Source organism: Lonchura striata, chromosome 3 (assembly GCF_050655825.1).
Source record: "Lonchura striata isolate lonStrDom1 chromosome 3, ASM5065582v1, whole genome shotgun sequence".
NCBI lineage: Eukaryota > Metazoa > Chordata > Aves > Passeriformes > Estrildidae > Lonchura > Lonchura striata.
The window spans coordinates 56,145,097-56,170,936 of record NC_140705.1 but is presented as its reverse complement, the minus strand read 5'-3'; the positions used below and the strand labels follow the sequence as shown (position 1 = coordinate 56,170,936).

General features: G+C 39.4%; 1 protein-coding gene across 9 annotated transcripts in view; it reads left to right on the top strand.

Annotated features, from left to right (window-relative positions):
* The window catches only part of AHI1 (Abelson helper integration site 1), an 83,885-nt gene extending 76,901 nt beyond the window's left edge, over positions 1–6,984 (top strand). For 7 of the 9 annotated variants that reach the window (XM_021540652.3, XM_021540648.3, XM_021540650.3 and 4 more), the window contains 2 exons: positions 2,233–2,312; positions 5,831–6,984. In XM_021540652.3, coding sequence (XP_021396327.2) covers positions 2,233–2,312; positions 5,831–6,062 — 312 coding nt within the window. In that variant the 3' untranslated portion in view covers positions 6,063–6,984. Of the gene's footprint in view, positions 1–2,050; positions 2,127–2,232; positions 2,313–5,830 lie in introns of those variants that run through there. The other 2 variants (XM_031504370.3, XM_085575239.1) reach the window with 2 other exon arrangements.
* Positions 6,985–25,840: the final 18,856 nt, after the last annotated feature.

Here is a 25,840-nt window from a genome sequence, read left to right as displayed (position 1 = left end):
ATAGAAAAATATTCAGAAGTGTCCGAAACCTTAGGGTGTTTTTCTTTAAAACAAACACTGCCCTAATAATGCGATATTAACAATGTGATCTGGAGAGTGTCATGGCTCACACCATGCCTGTTCCAGTGCCAGCTTTACTGCATCTTAGTACAGAGGCAGTGAGGATAGTGCAGAGCTGTTTGGACCTTCCTGAAAGATCTGCCCATGATAACAGGTGGTTGAGAGGTTTAGAAATGGACAAAGATGAGATCAACAGCCTCCTCAACTCCTCCATATTCCAGCCTTCCCTGGCTTACTCCTTACATTGACATGTCCTTAGTGAGTTCCCAGTGTGTGTTACCACACCTCCTTTGCCAAAGATCTCCTGCATGTTTTCCCAGGCTCCACTTCTTCCTCCGGATGCTTCGTTCCCTTGTTTCACCAGCTCCTGCACTGTCTCCTTGCATCTGCCACTGATCCCCTCATTTCTTCAGTACTGCTTTTTTGTACATCACTAGGATGGGAAAAGAAGGTCAAGGAGTAGGCTGAAAGGGACACAAAGGTGTGTGGGACAGACAAAAGGAGATAGTGGCAGCGAGATCTGATTCATAAAGATCTAGTGTCTAGTTCCTCCTTTGTTACATGCTTGAAAGTTTGTAGGAATGAAATAAGAAAGTTGTCAGAAACAGTACTGTGGAATGTTGGGAGTCTTGTTTCCAGATCTAAGAATTCTCATGAGTTGCCACGTGAGATGAACAGCTATTCAAATCTCTCCAATTGTATGCTGCTCTTTCCTGGGTACTCATACTAAAAACCTGTGTTTTAGTATATGAAAGGCTATGTGATGAGTTCTTTTTACAACAGATCATAAGAATTTTCAATTATGTAGCTTAATTTAGTAGATACTTTAAGCTTCTAAGTTTAAAACAAGGATAATTTTCTATGTTTAGGTGTCTGAAAATATTAAAAATCTTAGTCTGTTTTTTGTAAGAGGTCAGTCTTCTGTAGCAGAACACTAGGGAATTCTACTCTACTGTTCTTTGGAATGGTTCATATTTGATTATAGTATTAGTATTGTGAGAAGATTCTGTAATATATATTCAAAAATGTGGGTAAAAATGGTTCAACACCATTCACAAAGGATTTTCTGAAAAAATACTTTGTTTTGACTGTAAGCAGAATGAATTCATGATTGTCTATGGCAAGGAACCACAAGGTTATAAATGCTGAAGGAAGTATTAATTACTTGGAGTCATTCCCTTTACAACACTCCCTTGTATTTTTCATATCAGTGGCATTATACTTCCTTCTTTTGTGTTTACTTTTACCATTGACTTAGTCTCAAGTTTATTACTGTATTAACAAGGATTTTGTGTGTGAAGTAGATGATTTTTCTTCCCAGCCCTGCCAATGCTACATTATTGTATTCTAATAGACTGACTTTTGTCTAAACTAATCCAGCAATCTGTGTTTTTACAGCAGACTAATTCTAATGACTAATGTTTGAACATGGTTGTTGTGCACAGTGTAAACGTGTGTATTCAGTAAGTCATTGGGAGCTTGATCCTGTTTATTCTAAGTCAGTAGAAAAATAATATTAAACTGATAAAATAACCTGTCCCTGAAGACTCAGGAAGGGCATTCACATTTCCTTGTGGGAATTCTTTCATTAAGTTTGAGACCCTTTAGAATTAGGTTTGTTTGTAGAGGGAGCAAGTGGTATAGAGACCCTCTAATTACTTTGGAAGTGAGAGAATCTACCTTTCCAGATTCGGGGAATCTTTTTAGCCCTGAACTACAAAGTAACCTGGAGTGATTTGAACTGCTTTTGAATGAAATGTGCAGACTTAAAAAAGACAGATTTTTCTTGTGAAAACTTTTCAATAAGAAGGCTTTATAGCATTCTGCTTTTGTACTTCTAGAAGCACAAATAACAATTCTTTTAAAACAATATGTGTTTTAAGCTGTCTTCAAGCAGATTCACAACCTCTTGTTTCTACACTTACCTGAAAACTGACTTTTATTTGCAAATAGCTTTTTTTTTTTTTTTTTTTTTTTTTTTTTTTTTTAGCAGGGCGCTGTTTCCTTGTTTGTAACCACATAGGAGTTAACATTTTATGGCTGATAGACATTCTTTTTCAAATGAGGTATATTCTCTCCTTATTCAGGAAGCTGGTGGGTTTTCTATGCACATGTGTTGGCTCCGTTTTCTGTTGTCTTTTTACCTTCCTGCTTTTATTGTCTCTTTTACAGATGTCAGCAGTCACCAGTAAGTCAGGGGACCTGAAGTTTATCTCCAGACATGACACAGATAGAGACTCACCTGCAACACAGTAAGCAAGAAATGCTTAAATCAATTTTCAGTGTTATACCTACAACTGTTGTTTGAAAACTGTGAAAAATGTTGGAAGGGTTGATTTTTTTTTCAAGCAAAACAAGAAATTACCCTTAGGGTGATCAGTGGGAGGGTGTTTCACACCCAAAATGTGAATGAAATAACAGTTCAAATACAAATGCACATCCCCAGAAGAGCAAGGACTATAATGTACATGGCAATCTAAATTCAGGGATATGTGGTTGCTCACTAGCATCCCTTAGCTATGTATTAAGATTTATTGTTGCAGACTAAAAGCTATTTTTGCACCTTCTAAAAGTTAATTTATGTAAATTCCAAAAGATTTCACATTCTAAAAAGATTACAGCAGCACCTTTAATAATGACACTTGCATTTCTTAAAAATCGTAGCTCTCTGTTGTGTGAAAGCTGTAAGCAGATAAGATCTCAGCATTTTGAACAGGAGCTTCCACAATATCTTTAGCTTTTTCAACCATTTTTGCTTAAAAAATTGATATCTAAAAATACTTCCCACATTTGCCATTGTTATCTGTCACCTAAGCAAAGTTATTTCACTGATCATTTGCCAGACTGGTTCCCTCCTCATATAAATAATATGCATTATGCTGTAGATGCAGATACATACCTCATTTGAACCTGCCTTTAAATCTGAATTTTGTATCTCCAGCTGTATCTAGAATTGAAAATAAACTGTGAGTGGAAAGTTTAACCCTCAAGCATGATGAGGAGTGGGCTTTACAACTACACATTGACAGAATTCAGTGTTGAATTTTGGACACAACTATTCTAGTAGTATATACATTAAGGAAGGAAATGCCTTAAAAGCACAGTTACTGTGACGGTTGACACAGTCTGTTAGAAGTCAGTATAAAAAATTTGGGATAACTCAACTCCATTGATAGAACTTCAGGAAACAATTACTTTGAGTGACCTTTCCAGGGCATCCACTGAAAAATGTGGAACCACAGAATTAAAATGTGGAATCACAAATTATTTAAGAAAATTCAAGAATTTTGAGTCATTGCAAATACAAATTTTCATTTTCATTTAAACTAGAGCTATCCTGACAAGATCTCACACTTAAGGAGTAGAGTCCTATAATCACTTCAGTTACATTTCAAAAAGGTGAGAGAAGGCACCTATATGCTCAAATCACTGGAATGTGCTCCCTCATCCTAAACTGTAGGGAGCAGGAGCATCATGGAGATTCCAGTCTGAAATCATGCATGCTCCATGTCATAGCACTTCAAAGCAGTGACCACATGAACCAGTTTTTTTCCAGAAAAGACCCCAAGCTGTTGCCTTATTTTGAGAGCTAGGGAAAAGATCCTCTGACACTGCTGATGCTACTAGTGTGAAGAACTATCAATATTTTTGTTTATAGGTATTTATACAGCACACATCAGATAATAAAACAGCTCAGAAACAGGGCTATTTTTCATGAAAACTCTCACTTTACTGTTACCAAAAACATGACCTGCCAGGACTCTAGTTTTCTCGCTCACTGCAGTCAACGTGTCTTGAAATATCCTTAAACATTTACATACATGCAAGTGTTGCCATCTTAACTGGAAGAGGTTTTTATTTCAGCATCTAACAGCAATATCAACATGACTTGAGATGTAGTCCAATCTGTACTTAAATAGTTGTTCCACCTAAAACATGCTATTACTTTCCTGTTTTCTGTGAAAATACACTTAGCAGTCATGTCACATTGACATATATTATACAAAATTTATTTACTGCATAACTCCTAAGAATCAAGTGGTTCCCAAGTACAAACTTGCAGTATGGAGAAGTGAAACTTTAATGCCTGCACAACGTGCTAAGCCAAATGAATGATTACTGGTTTGCTTATTAGAACAGTATTGTTCACTACAGCCACAATACCTGCTGTGAAAGAACATGAATGAGAAGTCCTTATGAAATGTCTATTTTTTTAGAATTTCTGGGTGAAAAATATGCTTTTGCAATAGGAGAAAAGAAATTCTGTACAAAATACCAGTGGACTTTTATCTTAGCCAAGCAGTTGATGTGTCTTCTGCAGACTAGAAGAAATAGAGAAATTATGCTAAGTGATTTTAATCTAAGTTTTGATACATCACCACATCTGATGTTCAAATAATAAAACAATGAAAACTGCTTCTCAAAATTAGAGTAGCTTTATATTGGAAGTAACATAGTAACCTTACCCTTTGAATAGTAATGGTTGGTGCTACTTGTCAGCACAGCCAGGATGTCCTTAGGTGTGTTCCCATTGTATGGTTTTCTTGAGCTGCACTAGGTAGTGCTCTGCATAGGTGTACACGAGACCCAGCTGAACCCTGGGTTTGGTACTTTGGTACTTACAACACTAATTATGACTCTGTACCCTCATTTCTTCATGCAGCAGTACTCCTCAAATTGTTGTAGGAATCCTAACACAGAGGTTCTTGGACTCCCAAACCTTTTCCTTTGGATGTTCCAGTACCAGAGCTGCAGCAATCCACATATTCATAAGTATACAGTTTAGCTCTAAAATAAGTTCCAACTACAGGCAGATATTCATCAGTTCATTAGCAAGGCTGATGTGTAAACATTTTAATCTATAAAATCTACATTAGGACAGTGCAGCATTTGTAACACCATTTTTGTGGAAAAGACACACGTCACATTCTTCAGTCTTGGTTCATCCATTTGTTTATGTGTTTCAGCAGCATTAAACAGTTTGGGTCATAAACCAGGACCCTTTTGTGCTAGGCTCAATACAAATTTTGAGCAAACACAGTGCCTTCCTTTGAAAGGTTAGAGTCAAAGTATTGTTATGTATTTGTATTTATAGTTAAGTAAAGTTACAGCTTCTGCTAAGAGTGGAAATTCATGGTAGAAGTGGTGTAACATCTATATAATCCCTGCCATCATGTGCAAGACCAGTTAGAGGCATCAACTGTAACACAGGAGCTTGACTGATCCTTTTGGCACTGCATGAAGGCTGATAAGCATAAATAGACATTAAAGTGATTTCTGATTCTGTCTTTGTTCAGGTATATTAAAATAGAAAAATTGATCTTAGGCACTTTGACTGCATGTCTTACTCTTATTGTATAAATAAACCAGGAATCTCTACTTAATTGTAAGTATTTTGGTATCTAAGCTTAGGAAAGTGAAAAAAGACAAGTGCAATTGCTTTTATGAGAGGAGGAGACTAGTAATTTGTATTTTTTAATTACATCTGTTATGTGTTGATCAAGACAAGCTGATTTTTAAGATCATGAGCAGTTCTTTTCAAAGCAATGCTATGATAAAAAGTAGACTAGTGGAGTGGTCTCATATTTTGTCTTCATGGTTTTTCTGTCTTTGTTCTGCTGTGGAACAGTAGTTTTTGTAGTTGTTTCAGTATTGTGCTCAAGAGGACGGGCAGACAATTGCTCTAACACATCAGCTGTAGGTGGAAAAAGCTCTAAATTTGGGCTAACTTTGTGTTTCTTTTACTCTTTTTATATCCACCTTCCTCTAGAGGTACAAAGAAAAAGAAGAAAAGGATACAAAGGAATGAGAGAGAAAATCAGCACAACTTAATGAGCGTCGATACTCCTCTGTCATCAGTTGCAACTAATGGTGTTGAAAACGAACCTACATCCCGTGGGGTGGAATTGAAGAAGAAAAAGGCAGTGAGAGGCTCAAACTTAAGCACAAATGGAAGGACAAATATTGCCTTTGAGCTCGAACGCCATGACGCAGAGGCATAATTTATTTCTGAATACTGGGGGGGTGTTCATTACACGCATTGAAGGCTGCAATTATGATCTCTCTTCTAGGATTAACAACAAGCAAATAGATTAAAATACCTAAATATGCAAAATGGTACCAGTTGTGACTTACCAACAGTGCAAGCCTGTTTTGGATGACTTGCCCTGGCTTCCTTGAAATCAACAGAACTTGGAGGTTCAGCTCCTCACTGGACTGGAAAAGAACTGAAACTGTCAAATACAGTGTTTCCTAATTTGATATCTGATTAAACTATCACTTAGGCGTTTGTGTAGACTTTAGATCAATCCATTGCAAGCAAAGAATCGAATGAAAAAGTGTGATCTAGAGCAAAACATGCCCAACCATTACATAAGTTAAAGTAGCATTTTAAAGTGTGCTGTAAGTTAAATAAAAGAGTATTCAGAATGTTAAAATACCAAAGGAGTGCTGACATCAAGGTGTACCTGAAAACATAAGTTTTCAGAAATATTTTCCTGACATCAAATGTGTGTTTGGACTGCATTTTGCAGCTCTGAAGGGACTTGTGGAGTAACTACCTATGCAACTACACTGTGTTCAGTAGGACTACTTGTTCTTATCAAAATAAATTAGTGTTGCAAATTCCAGACAGTTGTATTTTTCAACTGAGGTGTGCTGCACATAGTAATGATTCATTGGAGTTTTGTCAGAGTTCCTGGCTGTTTTGGCAGCAGTCTTGCCAAATATACTTCATTTGTCTGAACAAAATATTTCATATCCAACTCTGCTGTTTGTTTTACTTGCAGTCCTTATTCACTTGTAAGCATCATTACTCTATTTTTCTACTTGAGTATTATTTTGTGAACCTTTACTAATGACTTCACTAGTTATCTATGGTGTTAAATAATTTATGTTTTATATTAAACAAAACACTTTCTATCAGTTAGTGTTGGTATTTTTTCTGGCTGATGATGTCCAGTTTATTTTTACTCTGCTAGGAAATTATTTCTCCTCCCCCTCTGAAGCAATAAATAACATAAAATTAGAAAGCCCTTATTTAGTAGACAGGGCACTTGATTCCATTAAAAAAAGAAGTGAAAATAACAATGCTGGGCACTGATGTGTGAAATGCACCCAGATGCAGAGGACTGGTTGCTGTATATTGTAATATCTTCCTTGCACATGTTTTGAAGCGAGAAAAATCTGTAAACTTTTTTTTTTTTTTCAAGTAAAGCACAGCAGCAAATCCTCTCTTTTTACCCCACTGGGAGTTGTTATTTGCCAGCCGTCCTAACTTTGCTCTGCCTAGAGTGTGTGCGTGGAGCCTTGCCCTAAATGGGGCTTGCATGTGTGTGCTGGAAACTTAGTAATGTCTCTTTCCCCAGTCAGAGGTGGTGTAAAATTGCCTCAGTCCTGGGGCTGCCTGATTCTGTCCAGGCTCCCCACCTCTTATGTCCCTGCAGTGTGTTCCAGCTCATCATCCTGTGTGACTTGTGGCACTTAGAGATTTTATAATGGGGAAAAATCTCGACATCTTACATTTCTTAAAATGTCCTGGGTCACGTTTAAAACAAGGGCAGAGCGTGACATCAGGCTCCACATCAGGGAGAGCTGAACAGTAGCCAAGATCTGGGAGCTCATTGGAAAGCACTGTAAAATGTTAATTTGCCATTGTCGACACAGAAGACAGAAATAACACTTCAGATAAACACCACAGAGAGATGGTAGTTCTAATCAAAGACACAGCACCTCCTTTCATGCTTGCGAACTAGGGCTCCAATTATGTTCACTGCTCTGAAGCTGAATAGAGCTGCTTTGCCACACTTTCCAAATTGAGAGGAGAGGCAGCAGTAGTGTCTTCCAAGGCACAGTTCCAAATAACAATTAAGCAGAAGGAATCAGATAAGAGCCAAACATGAAAATGCAGGAGTTGAAAATACTTTTCATAATGTTTTCTTGTAATTGCAATAGCTTTTGTTTTGCTTCTATAATTTTTTTCTTCCCTACCTCATGGTTGGTTAGAGACTTCTCTTTATACACAGTGTCACTGTGGTGCTAGCTTTCTGCATTCATTTCACAGGAAAGGAACAAAAATATCTAAAATTTAGAAAGGTTTATGATCCTTCAGTATTAAAATTAGAGCCTTCACCCTAAAATCTCTTCAGCAAATTATGAGTGTGGCACAATGGCAAAGACAGTTTTTACCTTTTGTTCAAAAATACGGTTGATACATTTATTTTTAGAAGAGCTGCTTTTTGGTATTAGAGTTTTTATTCTTCAGACATTGCTGTTGGTATTTTACATTTACAAAGAAAGGATAAAACTTGTAAATGCTTTAATGGTTTAAAAGGAAGTTTTTAATTTAAAAACTATGCAATTCCTCTTGTTTCTGTGTTAATGAAATCTGCATATTTTCTAAAATCACTTTGCAGTGAATATCATGTATGTTTGCAGAATATTGCATAAGTACTTAGAGGACTTAAATTTCAGTGCAAGAAAAGAATTCCAGAAGGACTCAGATTGTCTACTGAAAATTTTCCTTTTTTATTAGATGAAGCATTACGGTGTCCTGCAAAATTGGTCCCTGAGCCACGATGTGTGAATTAAAATGAAAGAGTTATAAAAGTCTCTGTGAAACTTCCTTAGAGGGTGACACAAATTCATTGCTGGAACAAACCAGATAAAATGTTGCTTTTAAAAGTGTGAATATTAGATATTTATAGCTGCCTGTAAATAGCAGCATCATGGATCTTTCATTGTTCTGGTGTTTGTAGGTTTTGTGTGTTAGAGTTGCTATTATGTTTTTATGATAGGGCAGAGATATCAAGAACTGTGTGTAAATGAGCAACACAGAAGAAAGAAAATGTGCGGCTGTGTTTTTCCTGTGTTTCCCAATAACCATCAAATTGCATTTACTTTTTTCCTTAAAATAATTTGAGGAACAGACATCATAAAACACAATAAGTGTATGTGTAGCATCACTTAATTCAGAAGGCAGTAGGGGATGGATCACAGTCAAACAAGGGCTAATGAGAACACAGAGGAACATGACAACCGAAAGTCTCTGTTGACTAGTGAACTAAATCTGCCGGCTGGACGCAATTGTCTGACGGAGAATTGAATGTCAGGATCATTTAGGGTTAACAATGGCCCATTACAAGCAAAAGCAGACAGCTATGAAAAATAGCCGGCATGGTAGTCGTTCTGCAGGGACCATGGATGCAAACTTGATAATGAGGCACTTCATTCACTACATCCTTCTGCTCTAATTACTCAGGTGAATAGGAAATACTTCGTTTAAGGCGGGAACAGACTAGAGCAAAAACACTTGTTTGGTAAACACGAAGAGTGATGGGGATTTTTAATGATCATTTTCCAGCACGTATGAAATTAGTATGTATGCAGTGCAACCTATTTTATGGATGTGGAAATTGGGAGGGGATAGAAATATTTTCTGATTAGTGGAGGGAGGCCAGGAAGATTCATACAAAGATTTGTAGTCTAGGGTTTTTTCCCCCTTAGCATTCTGTCCGGTGTCCATATTGAATATTGCAAACAAGTTACTTTAAGTACACCTGCACTTGAAAAAATATACTGTGTCAGTTCAGTCAAGGGGGTTTATTGCTTGGAGTTTAGCATACATGCTTTAGGAACAAAACTGCTGCATGTAGGGAATAGAAACAAGAGGAGGTCTGAGAGAGGGAAATAAGAAACTTGAGAAGAAAGCTGCTGCTTGGGGGAGACTTGCAAAAATGTGGCAATTAGAAATTGGAACTTAAGAAGAAGGAACAGAAGATAACATGTAGGTGTGTTATAGCAGAGCTTTGGTTGCTTCAGTCATGTTTTTTAGACTTTAGAAATTCAGATATTTAACCACTTCACTTTTTAAAGCATTTGTTTTGTGCCATTTACAGAAGCTTTCTGGATGAACTCTCAGGACCCATGAACAACATTCTGTGTCTCTCCAGTAACTCTTCGCTCTCTGGTGTTCTAACTCTGAGCTATAGCTTATGGAGTTCCATGTTGTCTATGACTTGCACAGCTGCTAGGAGAGAAAGCTTTCATTCCCTGACTTCTGGTACAGGTTTTCAGGAGGCACCTTAATAGTTGTTGTCTGTTGCAACAGGCACCTCTGCCTTGATTCAGTCCTCTCCAGCCTCTTCATCTGGTGCAAAACAGCTGCAGCAGAGATTGGAACTTCAAGAATCAAGCTGCTTTCAAACATTTAATGTCATAGGATCCCTTTCTTATGTGTAGATGTGTTCTGCTCACAGTGGTTTTGACAAGAGGTTTGTCTTTTGTTTATCTGTTGTGTGCAGGTTGCTTGCTGCCCTCCCCTTTGGAAGGGTTTGTTTACCAGCACTAGGATGTTTATGTAGAGTCCCAGTCCTGCAAGCTGCTTGGAGTAGATGGAACCCTGTACTCAAAGTTCCAGCAAAATCAGCAAGGCTTTGAGCCACAACACCATGGCTGCAATTAGTGTATACTGACTTTAAAGGCTGGGAAAACCTTTTCTCTCTTTCAGTCGTAGATGAAGATTTCAGCTCTGCATTTCATACAAAACTTCATCCACCTGATTATTTGTGAGGACTTTGGCCAAGCCAAATGAATTTTCACAGTGTTTGGCTGTGACAAGCAAGTTTACAAGTCCTGTGTAATGCTCAAATGCAAACAATCAGTAGAAACTGCAGATGCCACTTTTAGCGGAAAAAATGTTTCCACACCGGTAAAGCAATATCAGTAAAATCTATGCTCTGAGCAGACTTCAAATTTTTGTTGCATTTATATCGCCTGCAAAGGCAGGGAATATAATAAACTAGTCTGTAGCAGCTGTAAATTTTCTGAGGATTTATCTAACCACAAATACATCGAAATGGGGAAATAGGTCTATATTAAACTGTGCAAGATGCTGCTGGAACTCAGCCACTTCTGCAACATCCTGTAATTAATTTATTATGACAGGTCTGGCAAACTGAAACACCCAATACGCTTGCGACAGACTGTTATGATATAGCTGTTTGAAAACTCTGTAGTCACATAAAATGCAGGTATTAAAGGAAAAAGAAAAGTAGCCCGGTGTTACCATTATTTTTCTGTTATGTAGAAATTTTTCACCAGACTCACAATCACCAGCATCCTGGAGTGCACATGGCAGACTCAATACCTCTGCCTGCACTAGCTAGGAAGGAAATTGTTGCAGAATATATTGGCTTAGATCCTACTGTTCTGGGATCAGAAGGAGAGTTAATGAAGTTCTGTGGACATGTTCGACTGAGGGACCTCTTTTCACACATTTTCTGAGTCAGCACAGGCCTAGCCATGTCTTTTGGTGATAAAGTTAATAAGAGGAGCTGAAACAGTGCTGATTTAACTTTCTTCTTGGTCAGTTCATATTTGTTTTTCTGCCTATGTTTAAGAGTCTTGGTTTCGTTAAATAATAGTGAAAGAGTTCCAATGAAATTGTCTGGGAGTTGCAAAGAGAATTATTGCAGATTTCTCAGAAATCAGTTTTTAAATGTCTCTAGTTCTTACAGAAGTGACTAGAGCAGGTTTTTCTTGCATTTAGCTCCTTATCCTAAGTTCATTGCCTCAGTTCTCAGGTAAAATAAATACTGAATTTCATCTTTTTCTGGATGTTATCTTAAGTGTTAAACATCCTGCTATTAATCTATAGCTAAACATAGCTAATTCAACACTGCACAACTGTATAATTTGAAGAAAATCCTCTTTCTCCCCCCCAAATTTTTAGAAAGTAGAATAGGCTGGTCTGCTCCCTTGCTTGCACTGCATGTTTTAAAGTGCACAAGTTAAACCTTTGTATATCCATTGCTGCAGGTGAGCCGTGCAGAGTACATGCAAGTAGTTATCATCACCAAGTGTTACTCACTTGGCAGTGCTGGTTTTTTATGGACCATAATTATTCCTTTAGTTTCACCTCAACATTTTTATTTTGCCATTGCATCATCAGCCCACTTTTATTTCAGTGTGTGTCATCAGGATTTTGACACTTTTGTATAGACACTGTATAAAGCAACTTTGTGTTATGTTCTGCATTCATTTTAGAGCTTGATGGGGATACACAATCATGGGTGCAATAGTGACGTCAGCCCGAGGTTCATTAAAATAAATGCCATCCAAAGCCAAGCTTCAGCAGGCTGTATAAGCCTATAATAAGCTTATACGGGGTTTGTTAATCCCCATTGTTGTTTAGTATAATGTCATAATAAAAAAGTGACATCAGGGAAAGGGCAGAAGGGGCAGCTCTCCAGTGTGGCCAAGTGCTCCTGACATCCCTCCTCCTTAAGCAACAGCATGAGCAGAACTGAGCAGGTCCAGGTTGCAATGGAGGGTGAATTCAGAGCTACTGAAAGTGGCTCTTCTGTTAACTGAGACAGAGCTACAGAGCCATGAACATCCCAGGGTGGCTTTCCTTGGTGATGCACTGTGGGTGTGTGCAGGCACACAGAAGGTGTGGAGCAACACATGGCCCTGCACTGGCATGCTTCCCAAGGATACTTTTTCATTGGACATTGCAGGTCCTGTTCTCCATGGGAAACATCCTGGAATCAGGACTCCCACTTTAGACCCCAAAGGTTCTAATTTGTTGCCTGTATCCAAAGGCTTGTATGAGAAGGAGGTAAACAAGGGCACCCTCACTCCTCAGAGCAGGGCACCCAGAGCACCCTGGGGCTGGTACTGAGCAGGGCCAGGGTTCAGGCTTCCTGCTCCCCAGGGATGGGTGCCAGTCACCAAGCCAGCACTGGGAAGGAGGGTGAAGGCTCTAGGCAGCACTTTTGCCTCACACTCAGTTGAAGTGGTAGCTGCAATTGTCTTTCCTTGCTGTTCTTTCAGTCAGGGTTCTCTGAAAGCAGAAAAAGTCCTCAAAGGCAGCTCTCTGAGTTTGGTGCCTCTGGCATTTTGCCCTTTGTACTCTTTGCCAACACAGTAGTATGGGTTTTCAGGTTTGGGACCCTGGGCACTTGGCTCTTGCTGAGACTTACTTGAGGCAGTGTTTTTGATATCAGGTTTGTGGGACAAGTTAGAGACTTGGCTGCCTCCAGTTAGATTCCTGAGTAGCCGGAATTCACAAGGAAAGAAATTGTTGGATAATTCTGAGGTTCTGATTGTTGGTCAGGTTTTGTGTTAAGAGAAAGACACTTGTGTAGACATGGTCTAAGATACAATTTCCTGATGGATTGTGCTATCATTTAGCAACAGCTGGATTCAGTTTGCTTCATCAGGAGAGTTAATGTTTTTAACAATGCTTAGCATTGATTGCTTTTTCATGCCAGTGAAACAGAAGGCGATACAGAACAAGTAATGCTGACGGCCATTACCAGACATTACCAACACTATCAACAAGGATTTCTCCTGAGCCATGATAACTAGGAGAAGAAAGCCGTAAGACTCAAATATCTTCCAGCCTAAATGTACATACAAAGCCTGCCACCAAATGTGATAAACCTAATATTTAGCTCAGGTTGCTTGTTCAGGTTGCAAGGAGAGGAAAGAGTGACTAGTTCAGCACATTGGAACTGACATTGGTCAAACACTGTCAAGGTCTGGTCTTTTTGTAGTTGCTTCATTGAATTGTTTAACTCCACCAGTTTCCCACACTGAGATCAGTGCTGTAACATCTGTGAATGTTTTGGGTTATCTTTTTTTTTTTCTTAGTGGTTTTGTTCCTTTTTTCTTTTTTCTTTTTTCTTTTTTTTTGTTTTTTTTTTTTTTTTTTTTTTTGTTTTGAATGTGTGGTAAATCATATTGGAAAATTGTATAACTGAAGAAATCTATTCCTAGTTAATTTGAACTGTTTGTATGTTTTTCCAGAGCATTGCCATATTTTTCTAGAGCTAGAATTAACTAAATATAGATACTTGCCTTCTTAGGAGCCAGCAATAGACCAGCACAGCTTCCAAATTGAAGATGCATGTGTTTGCACCTGCAACAGTAGCTGAGTGCTGGTGAACCTCACTTGCAGAGTTCTGGTGTGAATTGGAGTTTCTTGTCATGAATATGTCTCCCAGGGTCAGACTGAATCCTGTAAATTGAGTAAGAGCTCAGCCAGAGAGGGGAAAAGTGAATTTGCTGCCATTTGAACCTGTGCAATACCAAGAGAGAAGTGCTCGAGCAGGCCACTGGCAGTCTCTCTGCACAGTGCAGCAGTGTGGAAAACAGGCCTGGCTCTCCGCAGATTTGTAAGCAGTGGCACATGTCACATGGGATTAAGGACTCCTGGAAGGACATGCAATTTGTGGTGCTGCTCCCATTCTCCCTCCCAGCCACCCTCAGCTCCCTGCTGGCCTCCTGCCTCCTGTGTAAACTCCAGCTGAAATGGAGAAATGGGATGGGTGGCAGTGTGCCAGCTGCCCGGGCATCCGGTGCTGCTTATCTCTCTGACGGACACCCTGCCGTCCATCCCCAGCGTGACTCACTTCTGCAGGCACTTGTGCCTCCTGTAGCTCAAAGAACTTACTCACTCCTGCAAAAATCTCTGTAAATACTGATATAGCTGCCTTGTTTCACATCGGCCCTTTTGAAGGTTGGCTTTTTTGTGTAGGCAGGTTGGCCACTGATTTGCCACTATCATTACAACTTTTTTTGACTAGAAAGGTGTGAGTAGAATTAGCTTTTGCTTCCTCTGTTCTAAGGATGTAAAGTATCTGCTTTAGGAAGAAAGTAAATGGGAAATGCTTTGGAAAGTTAAATTAAAAGCTGTGGTCTGGGTTCTTAGTGCTGTTTGAAAACCAAGAAAACACTCTGTCAAAAGATGTTGAAATGATGATTTATTTCCACTTTGCTATGTTTAATTTACTGCTGGTTTTGTGAGTTTCAACTGAAATCAGATTAGTTAACTTTAATCTGAAACTTGTGTCTAAATACTCAAAGACCTAATTCATTAGCTATATTTTATCACTATTTACTAAAAAATACCAGCAGTGATTTTACAAATTTTGAAAAGAATAGGATTACATTGTCACAGGAAATATTGAAAATGTTGACAGTTTTTCCAAAAGAAATTCTGTGCTTATTTAAAGACCATTTTGGGGAAAAATCTTTGTATGAAAAATACTGATGTTGGATGTTCAAATCCACTCACTTATTTGGCAGTAGAACTGGTCAAAGTGAATAAGAGTGCATAAAAAGTGACATGACTTTTGATTTCAGCAAGATTTTTGATACTGTCTTTTATAATGTTTTTTATTACCAAACAGGGAGAAATATGATCAACTATCACAATGATTTGATGCATAACTAATTAAAAAATAAAAGCTGCATTCAAAAAAGAGCTATCCAAGTTTAATTATCATACCGGGGAGATATTGCAAGTGAGGTCCCTGAGGTCAGTTCTCTGTCACTTCTATTCACTATTTCCATTAATGTGCTGGATGATGTAGTTGTATTTATAAAATGCATGCGTGACACCAGGAGTTTGCAGGCTGTTTGTAGAACATGATCAGAATTAAAAATTATGTTGGAAAATGGAAGTAATGGTGGAAATCAGTAAAATAGGTGCCAGTAAGATTTGTGCTAGAGGAAGAGGGAACCGAAGACAAAAATACAAAGTGGCTTTCCAGTTTCATTGACGAAAAATGTGAAAGGTGGCAGGTTCAAAGGCAAACTAAGTGAATCATCAACACACTATGTCTATTTGGAAAAAAAGGGTCACCTGAGTGATATTAGCAGAGGTGAAGTGTGTAAGATCAGATTATTACTTCTTCCCAAGTTACACTTCAGCAGGCATACTTTGCTTTGGGCACTGCATACTGGAGCTGGCAGACAAGCTGAATATGGTTTGGGGAACAGCAGTGAGCATGACAAGAGATTTAGAAACTGACAAAAACTGTGCAAGGGATTGGAATTTTTAATGTAGAAGAGGTAAGGGAGACACACTAGGGATGCTTAAGGCTTTTACAGAAAGCAAGAAATGAGGTAGCTCTGTTTGGTACAATCTCTGCCCATGTGATTTCATTAGAAAGATCATCTATTATTTTTTCCCTCACATGGAAAAGTTTAGTTTTATCTTACAGCAGTGTGATGGAGCAAAAAAAAATTATTTTTGGGTCCATTTAAATTATATGATCATATATTTCCTCTTTTTCACTTTGTTATGAATACTATTATCAGTTGTCTTTTTCTTCCTCTAAAATAGCATCTGTAACTTATATCAACCATTGTTTGAGAAGAAAATTGCAGTGAAAAAATTTATTCATTATCTCCTCTGTCATAAATCTCTAGCTGGAGCAAAAATCCTGACCCTGAATCTTTCTCCAGAACTTCTGAGCCCATGGCTATTTAGTTTTAATTGTGCTTCTGCAGTGATTTATGGCATGACCTTGGGTAAATTGAACCTCTACCTCAATTTCCCTGTCTTTAGCTGAAGCTACTAATATTTCTCCCATGGACAGCCTGAGAGTTAATCTGTGTAAGACTGTCTTGACAATGTCCAGTCCTCAAGCAGAACCTTAAAAGTTTAGTTGTCACATACCTATGACTCAGTAGTTGAAAGGTAGTCTGCATTTATAGTGGGACTAAGTTTAGAGGGTTTGGGGATTTTTTAAGTACTTCTGTAAAATCATGTGTTTCAGTCTTATTGCTTGGAGAGGGAATTTTGATTATTTTATTTTTGGGGCTGTCACTATCAGGCATGAGAGTAAAAAGCTCTGGAAAAGGCCTGTTTGTAAAGGTGGATTACTCAGCTGTAGTTGGACGCTATAACTTATTACAATACACTCTGCTGGCAGCTATAATAGTAGAGCAAGCTCCACTGGAACTCCAAAAATCTGGGATGGGAGTCTGGCCAGAAAAACTGAAAGCCTTGAAGTATGTTCCATGGCAAGGAAAGAGAGGTTACATCTCCCCTCAGGTTTCTTTCAATCAAAAGTGATAATTACTATCAAAACAGAGAGAAAAGATAAATGCTGGATTAGCTGGCAAAAGAAGGACCCAAGTTTCTGTCCGCTGCAAATAGGAATGCCTGCCCAACACATATGATGCTGTCTCGATTTAATAACAAAACAGAAATGTATTAAAAAGTAGTTGAGGAGACCCTGATTATTTTACAGAACATGTGATAATAGTTAGATAGGAGGGTCATGATGTAAATCCAGTATTTATCTCAATTGCAAACATTCATTAAGGAATAGAAGTGTCTTTAGTTTGAAACAGGACTAATAAAAGGTGTGAGCACTTAGGCTTTTGAAAAAATAAACTTATATGATGACAGCAGGTAGAGGTATTTCTGGTGGGTCCTGACCTCTGTGCCTTCATTTCATTAATTCACTGAGCCATAATTTTAAACTAAAATAAATATTTTGGTACAGCCGGAAATGTCTCTCAGTTGAAGAACTTGGCCTTTTCCCTGTCCATTTCTCTCCTTTTGTGATCTCAGTTAGTTTATGGTCTGTAATGTCCTCACATTTTTTTCTTCATGGAGGTATCTTTCTCCACAACACAGAATTAACAAGATTTCTGTTCAGGAAATTAGGTATTCTGTGAATCCAACCATTTAGTGAACAGGAGAGAAATAATACCCAAGAAATTAACTATACCATGTGTCATATGTTAACATGTTTTGGTATTTTTCCTATCCTTTCCTATTCCCACAAACTCTCTGAAAGCACCAAATCTACACCAAGTATTAGTCTGAGAAATCACTTTTTGCTTGCTACTAAAATGTATTTTCTCCAGCAGTGTTTTAGTTTCATGCTATATAGAGTACATGTGGATTTTATGGCACATGCATTGAATAATCCCACCAGCCATTAAAATAATTTGGAGTTTGGTATCAAATGACGGAAGCTGGACAGTCTTTCTAAAGGGGTTGCTGATGCACAGCTGAGTGCACACAATCAGTGCATTTAACTGTCCACAGTGTGCTGCATGCTTGTCCCTCAGAAGGCTCCAAAGTGCTGGAGCAGATTTAGGGGCAACTTTCATCTCACACCCCTTACCTAGACTGAGCCCCTGTCAACTTCAAAATGTGGAAGTTCTGCAGAGAGGTTTTTGAGCTTCACTGCTGGGCAAGTCTTGCTGGAGTCCATGGGAGCTGCTGGGCTTCCCTGCTCTGGAATACCCTGATGAGGACTCTGATTTACCTCTTCCTGAGTTCTGGCAGCTGGATTTCTGAGGGTCTAAACCAGCAGGAGCCCCAAAAGGCTGGGTCTGAGCAGCGCTGGCCCTTGCCCAGCTCAGGGCAGGCACAGCCCTTCCAGGGCGCCCCTGGGGCGCTGCCCTTGTGCTGCCACGGCCGCAGAGTTAAAGTGCAACTGCAGAGTCTGGCTCCTCAGCCGCTGCTGCCTCGTGTGGGTCATGCTGGCAGCACCTATTGTTCTGGAGCATTTGAAGGGCATCCAAGGTTTGGCATCATTAGATTATTGCCATGGTGCTCAGGCTGCAGATCCTGTACAATAAAAGAGGTTTTACTTTATGTTCAATCACTATTACCTGTTATCTGCAGCTTTCATCTAGTCTCCATTAATGAAAGAACAAATAATTCCAGGGACTAAATAGATGTTTGACCATTCAAATATATGCAAAGTGATACCATTTATAAATGAGAGGAAGTTGTTTTGCAAGCCTCGAATTCCATTTGCTGTGGAATTTCCATTTAACAGTGTGAATCCAGTTAAATCCTGAAATACTACACTTAAAGAGAGAAGGTCTCATCATACTTCATTTCCCTTTCAACTGAAGGCTCCTAATGGCTGAAATTTCTAAATCCCATTCTATTTCATTAGAGGGCAATTACCTGTTAATAAGTACTATTAACATTGCTGCAAAGAGGAAAACATCAAGCTATTCTCCATGATTTTGCTGACTGAAAAAGAAGGAATAGGCTTGAACTGCAGTGAGGAAGATCCAGGTAAGACTTTGAGAAAACATCGTGTGAGGAACTGAGAGGTCTGAAGAAACTGGGCATGTCCCTCACCAAACAGTGTTTTCTATTTTTACGGCTAACAGAGTATCCAAGAGTTGCTGTTGCAGTCTCCTAGCAAGGGGCATGTGTTCCCTTTCACTGACTCTGCACATGGCATTCTTCAAAGTGAGGGATATAGAAGGCACAGCTGGCACAGACAGGCCAAGGATTGCATCACAGCCCGCCTTTCCAGCAGTTCCAGCCCCGTGGCAGGCCTGGAGCTCTTGGGTCTGCAGGCATCGCTTTCCCTGGCGCTGCTCCTCAGGGTCAGAGTGGGCGGCTTCGCCGAGGGCCAGGAATGTGACTGCAGCTCAAGAATCCCCAGCTCCTGGTGAGGTGTTTTGAACTGGCCTGTGAATCAGGGAGGGCTCAGTAGCTCTGACACCACTGCTGAACTCCTGCTGTACCAGCACAACTGAGCATTTGTCACCCATTTTCCCCTCTTTCCTCCCAAACCTATGGATTTTTCTCTGTTTACCAAAACTACCTTATTTACAGCTACAGAGGCTTTGGCAGAGCTGAGTCTGGGTTTTGTCACAGCTGAAGAGCAGCTGCAGAGCATCCTTATGAATTCTCCACCCTGAAAGCTGAGGCACCAAAGACTGAAGGTAAAAACAAGCCCAGATGTTGCCTGAGTGTTTGACTTCTCTGTCCTGCCATCACTCAGCTTTCAGTGGTGGGTAGGCAGCTGTCAGAATTTGTGACAAATCAGAGGGACAGTTAGTTCTAATTCAAGTTGCTATGGAAAAACTGATGTTGGGGGAAAAAATAACCTGGACCAAATAAACTTTCTGCGAGGCAAGAAACTGCACTGTTAGTGAGGTTAGACATGCACTCAGCATGATTGGAGAAGGGGGAAAAAAGCCCAGTGCATTTCAAGAGGGGCATTTTGAGGTATCAGGTGATGGAAGGAAGAAATAAGGACCTTTCCCTCTCTGCAGCCACTGTGGTGGGCCTGGAGGGCTGGAGGGACCCTTCACTGACAGGTGGATTCCGCAGAGGCTTTCAGAGAAGGAAATACACCCTTGTTAATGACAGCTGCAGAGTGAAAAGGAGGCCAATATGTATAATACTCAAATGGTAATGGTGGACATTTTCTTTTTAATGGAAGGAGGCATAAGTAGCAGGAATGAGATGAAAATGAGAAGCAAAACTTGGGCTACATGTAAAAGGAAAAATCTTAGCATTGGGATTATGGAATCATTGCCTCAGGGTAGTAATGGAAGCCTGTAGTTTAGGACTTGAACAACCAGCCAGAGAAGGAGCACGAGGCACCACATTGCAGGGTAGAGTCCTGCCTTTTGCACTTGAATTTGCTCATAAGGCTCCTTTGCCACTTCTCCTTGAGGATCTGAAGGAATGTTTAATGTGGACGGCTCAGCCAAACTGCAGCTTTGGGAATTCTTATCTATCCTCAAAGTCTTATCTTTTATTTCAGTTGTTTAGATTTGCTGACTTCCCGTCTACAGTGCTTATCCAAGTTTATTGTTCAGTTTTACTATTCCTTGCTTAACAAGTGCTCCTTTACTCTTGACGGTGCTTCTTGAGTGGTTTCTCTGTTTATCTTTACCACCTTGTTCAGGTGTCAGAAGTAACATGCTAACCTTGGAGCTGTCTCACAATCCAAAGATGCAAATTTTCCCCACAGATTTGCTGGAGCTTTTTTACTTGCATAGCAACCTTTTTATTTGTAGCATAGTTCCGAACTAGATATGATTCTTGCATTTCTCTACTCACGTAATTTTGTTCTAGTTCGGATAGCTTTTGGGGTTTTTTGATTGGTTGTTTTCTTTCTCTGATGCTTTCTAGGCAAAAAAGGGTTAATTAACCTCAGTAAAACATTGACAGTCACTGGGGACTGCTGCAGCTGAGATGAAAAACAAGACTGCACCTGTATGCTGGCAATTTCAGATAGATTCTGGTCAACTATTTTTCTCTCCTGCTTTGTTCTGCCAGCTGCCTCAGTGCTTTGGATGCAGGTGGAAGGATGGACTTTGCTATCTATAAAAAAATTAAATGGTGAAGACCAACTTCCGTCTCACCTCCCCAGGGATCAAAGTGATTGCCACAGAACATGGTAAAGCAGGAAGCAGGCTGCACATGGTCTCCATGTGAAAGAAATAGGCTGAGCAGTTTTCCCTTTTTTTGCCTCCCTCCTTTCTTTCTCACCCCATTTTTTTTTTTTTTAATTTGGAAGAGACAGTGAAAACATGGAAGGAATCCCAAAATGACTGATTGTAACTGGTGGAACAAGCCATCACTGTATAATACACACCCTGCAATATCACTACTGCAGTTCCTCGATAGAGGAGCTATTGCAGCTCCTCCAATAAGCAAAAGAAAGGCAAAAGATTGCTTGAGAGCTCTGGCTGTATGTCTTGATGTGTGCCTATGAAAGAAGTTCTCACAAAAACTGTGTAGATTTATGTCATAATATGCCATTGTATATGAAAATGAGTAGTCCCACCTGCATGTGAAGGTGCCTTCACTGCCTGTTGTGAGCAGCAGAAAACACATGGACACTTTGAATGTGCAAGATCTATTCTTTATTCTTATGACAATATTTTACTATTAAATAGTATTGCTTGACAATAGGAACTTTATGGAGTTGCGCTACTCTGTGTCTTACAGTCAGGCTCTTCTTGACATTTCTGACTGGTGCTGTGATAGAAACTAACGATAGGTAAAGAGCAGTAGTAAGATCTGAGATATCTAAATGTGAGTGGAACATAAGACTTGCAGGATTACAGTCTCCATGAAAGGGCTTTGTGCAGGGGGAAAAACCCCAAAATATCCATTGGAAAAGTTAGAGTTATGCTGTTTGTGTGGGTTTTGAAAGTATTATCAGAAGGAAAAGACATCTCATTTTCCCCCTCTTTTTTCAGTGATATGAACAGATGCTTAATTTAGGTTGTTTTCTTGGGTTGTTGTTTTACATCACTTCTCTACAAGCCCACGCCTCCAAAGTGCCATTAAAAAAAAAAAAAAGAAAGAAAGAAAGAAAAAAACCCAGAAGTTGCTAAATGGAGATCAGTGAGTTACAGCAGCTGAAATTAACCCACATGCATATTGCAATGAAGTGTATGGGGACTTTGGAGGAGGTAGCTGGGTTGGGTTTGTGTAATTTTATTTTGAGCTGCCTATGACCTTCTAATGCTAATCTGTTTTTAAACAGTGTATATTTATGTGTATAACATGGGTAACTGGCTACAAAATAACACTTGGTATTAAGAAAGATTAACTAAATCTCACATGTCAGGGCATGCACTACCCCAAAAATAACATCTTGGCCTCTTCTCCACCAGTGCAGAAAATACTAACCTGGTTTGCAGGTAGTTCTCGCCTGTCCCTACAGCAACAGGTACCACCACCTGTGGCGTGTGAGAGGCACAATAGGATAATAGCTGGATGGAGGATCTCACCTGCTTTGGTACACACACCTTGTGCTGTTTGGCCCCTCTGACGTGTGGTGTCAGTGCCACCCTTGTCTTTGCGTGGGAGGTCTTGCCGGAGCTGCTTTTGCACCACCACTTCCATACGCAGTCACGGCACAACGCTTCATCCCACGTGTGTCATGCAATTAGTGAATGCTCCTGTACCTGTGCTTGCCCAAGGGTGCAAGTGAGGTTATGCTTTCTGCTGCAGAGAAAATCAAAGTCTGTAGTATCTTTGCATTTGCTCAACCATTGATCTAAGAAGCTGTATCAGGTAGTCTAATAAAAATATTGCTCTCCTTGTAAACCTTGTCTGACTCTGTAGTAAATGAGTTACTTTTCCTGATAGCTGATGAGAATTTGCTTGGTGGTTAAATGAGTTTCTGAACTTTCTATCCACACTGTGAAGTTTTATCTTCTTGTGTGTGGCAGAATATTGGCATCATTAAGATAAATTATTCACTGTTTCTCTTTTGTAGGGAGAGTTACATAAAGCAGTTATGATCCTATTCCTCATTTTACATCCAGATGCATTAGTAAGAGTTAATTTTGTCTTACAGAGGATGACTTTAAGGTTATATTTAGAGTCTGAACTTTTTACCAGGAGTGCTATTTGTAAATAGACAATTTTATGCTGTTGTGAGCTAATATTTGACATAATTTTCAAGTTATTTCAAATTGTTCTCCAATGCAGACATGTTCGGTATAAGTGCTGTAGTCTGTGCAAAATGGTGGAGCTGAAACCTGAAATGCTGTAATCTGTCATCAAATAGTGGTAACAGGAAAGTTAGTTCAGCTCATTGCTGAAAAAAAAGAATGCATTTTTACCTCAAATATAAATGAGCCTGAAAAGGCAAGTGTGATTTCCTTAAGAGAACTTCTTTCTTCCTTTTTGGATGCACAAACTTTGGATGGTCCCAGTTAGTGGAGAGGGCCTGATTTGGATGCTATATTGATTTGCTGTTAGCTTTCCCCTTGGCAAAGCTTTAGATTTAGCCAAGGCTGACTGGGCTTGTATATGGAACAGGGCTGGGAATGGTATCTAGAGGCACGTGTTTTGTAGTGTGAATGCAGATATGTTCTTGGAAGGCAGGTGGTACTGGACATGTCTGATGAGGAGGAAGGTTTTGATACTCCACCTACTGAGCACATTAATGGATTCCCTAGTTCAGTCCCTTGTGCATTTTAGCCTCTTCTATGAAATATTAAGATTTTTTCTAGGCAGAAATCCTGGAGCTACTAATGTCATCCTTGCCACTCAGAAAAATGAAACTTGATCATTCAGTCTTGGATTCCTGCAGAAACATACACAAGACTGTTTGTGTAATGAAATACCTAGTTACATACTGCAAAAACACCTGTGTTCAAGTAATAACCAAATCCATAGGAATGTACAAATGCCACAATGGTGATTTACAAAAGTAGAAATTACATCATGAATCTTGACATTGATTTAACATAAAGGGACTGCCTTAGCTCTCTGAATCCTATAAAAATAAGACCAAATTAAGGTGTCATATCACTTTCCCTGCCAAAGGTTTATTTTGACTGTCAGAGGACAGTAGGGCACAACCATTACTTTTTTTTCTTTAACAGTATTCACCTCTGAGGCTTCCCTTCATGTGGAAAAGGCATGTGTGTCTAAGTGATATGAAGCTGTATTTTCTTTCAGTCCCAAAGTACACAAGTTTCTGAAGTACTGAAACAGTACAGAAGGGCTGAAACAGCATAAGTGTTTCTGAAGAGGTTTCAGAGATCTCATCCCTATTTATACTCTAGCTGCAGTTCTCTTGTAATGCTATTGAACTATTCCAGTAGCCTTAATATGATCAGATATGAATATGAGGAATAAATGCTGATCTTAATGATGAAGTAATTGCCTAAAATATAAATAAGTGTGGTTAGTAAAGCTTTGCCTATATTAATATGCTTATTCACTTTACCTGTGCTTAACACAGAAGGGCATTCTGCATATCTGTTCAGTGAAGGCATTTGCATCTTTTCAATTACTTTTCTTAAATGTAAACTATTGGTGTCAAATGTTGCCCATCTTTTGAATAATCAGAAGGTAAAAATTATAATTTAAAATATAAATTAAAAGATCATTAAGGCTTGGGAGTGCAATACTTCAAAGCTAGTGGAGTCAGAACTGAGGTTTGACATGCAATTAATTCACCCTCCTCTCACTCCCCACTTTTCTGTATATTCATTACAATACTAATCTTAATTACACAGTCACATTTATGTGTGTGCACACACTCATGCACATATTTACATCTGGCTCCTAGCCAGTAATTCCCATTGCTCCCAGCTTGCCTTTACACCCACCTTGCCCCGCGCCCCTCTGCGTTGGTGTTGGGCAGCCTCGTCCTTCCCATGCAGCAGGCTTGGTGTGGAGCAGCAGGAGGGACCAAGGCAGCCCAGCTGAGCCTGGTGTGACATTGCATCTGCCCCTTCAGCACCAGAGCAGCGTGGTAGATGACCAAGTGCAGCCCCTTACCCTCAGAGAGGTGGTGTGTCCTGCCCAGGAGGGGAACTGCCAAATGGAGGTGAGCCCCCGGTGCTCCTGTGCTGAATGAAATGCTCAGAAGGCAAGTCTATATGGTCAAGTTTATATGAATCCTCATAGGAATAAGCGTCACAAATTACACTCCTGCCTAAAATTTTGAGTCCCTGATCCACAGCATAAAGCCAGGAGAGCTTCTTAATTGAAACCAATATAAGAATATTTAAACTGGTTATTATGGTTTGAGACCAAATGACAGTGGGGAGCCTAAATGGGTTTTTAATCACAGTATATGCAATGCAAAGCAAAAAGTCAGTTAAAGTTCACAGACTCATGCTATGCTAACTAGGCCTACCAGGGCAAGGAAAAACGAGTTTTCCTCAACCTCATTCTCAGAAAGGGCTGAACTGTTTTTGCTACAACTTTTTTTTTTCTTCGACATTTCCCTTTATTTGTTTTCCATTCTAGAATGTGTGCTCTAGTCATTCTCCTACCTGTGGTTAGTGTTATTCAAAGAAGACACACTGTAACTGAAACTCTGAGCTCTCTCCAGCTAGTCCGGTACCACCTCCATTGTCTGAGAATCCTGAAAATAATTAAAAATAAACATGTTTTTCAAAGTGGACAAGGCTGCCTTTCTAAAATCAGAGCAAAAAAATCTTAGCTAAGAAGAGTATGGGTTTTCATAAGAGCCATGTACCTGACCAGCTACCCTGAAATGTGGTGATAATGTATGTAAATATTTTTCTACTGAAGAACATTCACCAGGTACACTTTTGGCTGAATATCAGCAATTTTGTGGTGGGGAATGATTGTACAAGGTGTATGAAGGTGTAAATTGTTCAGTCTTCCCTGTGTGTAGAAGAAACATCTGACTGAAGTGTCTTATCTGAAGTACAAGTTCTGATTTTTCAATAATCTTAAGCAGTAACTTGCTCA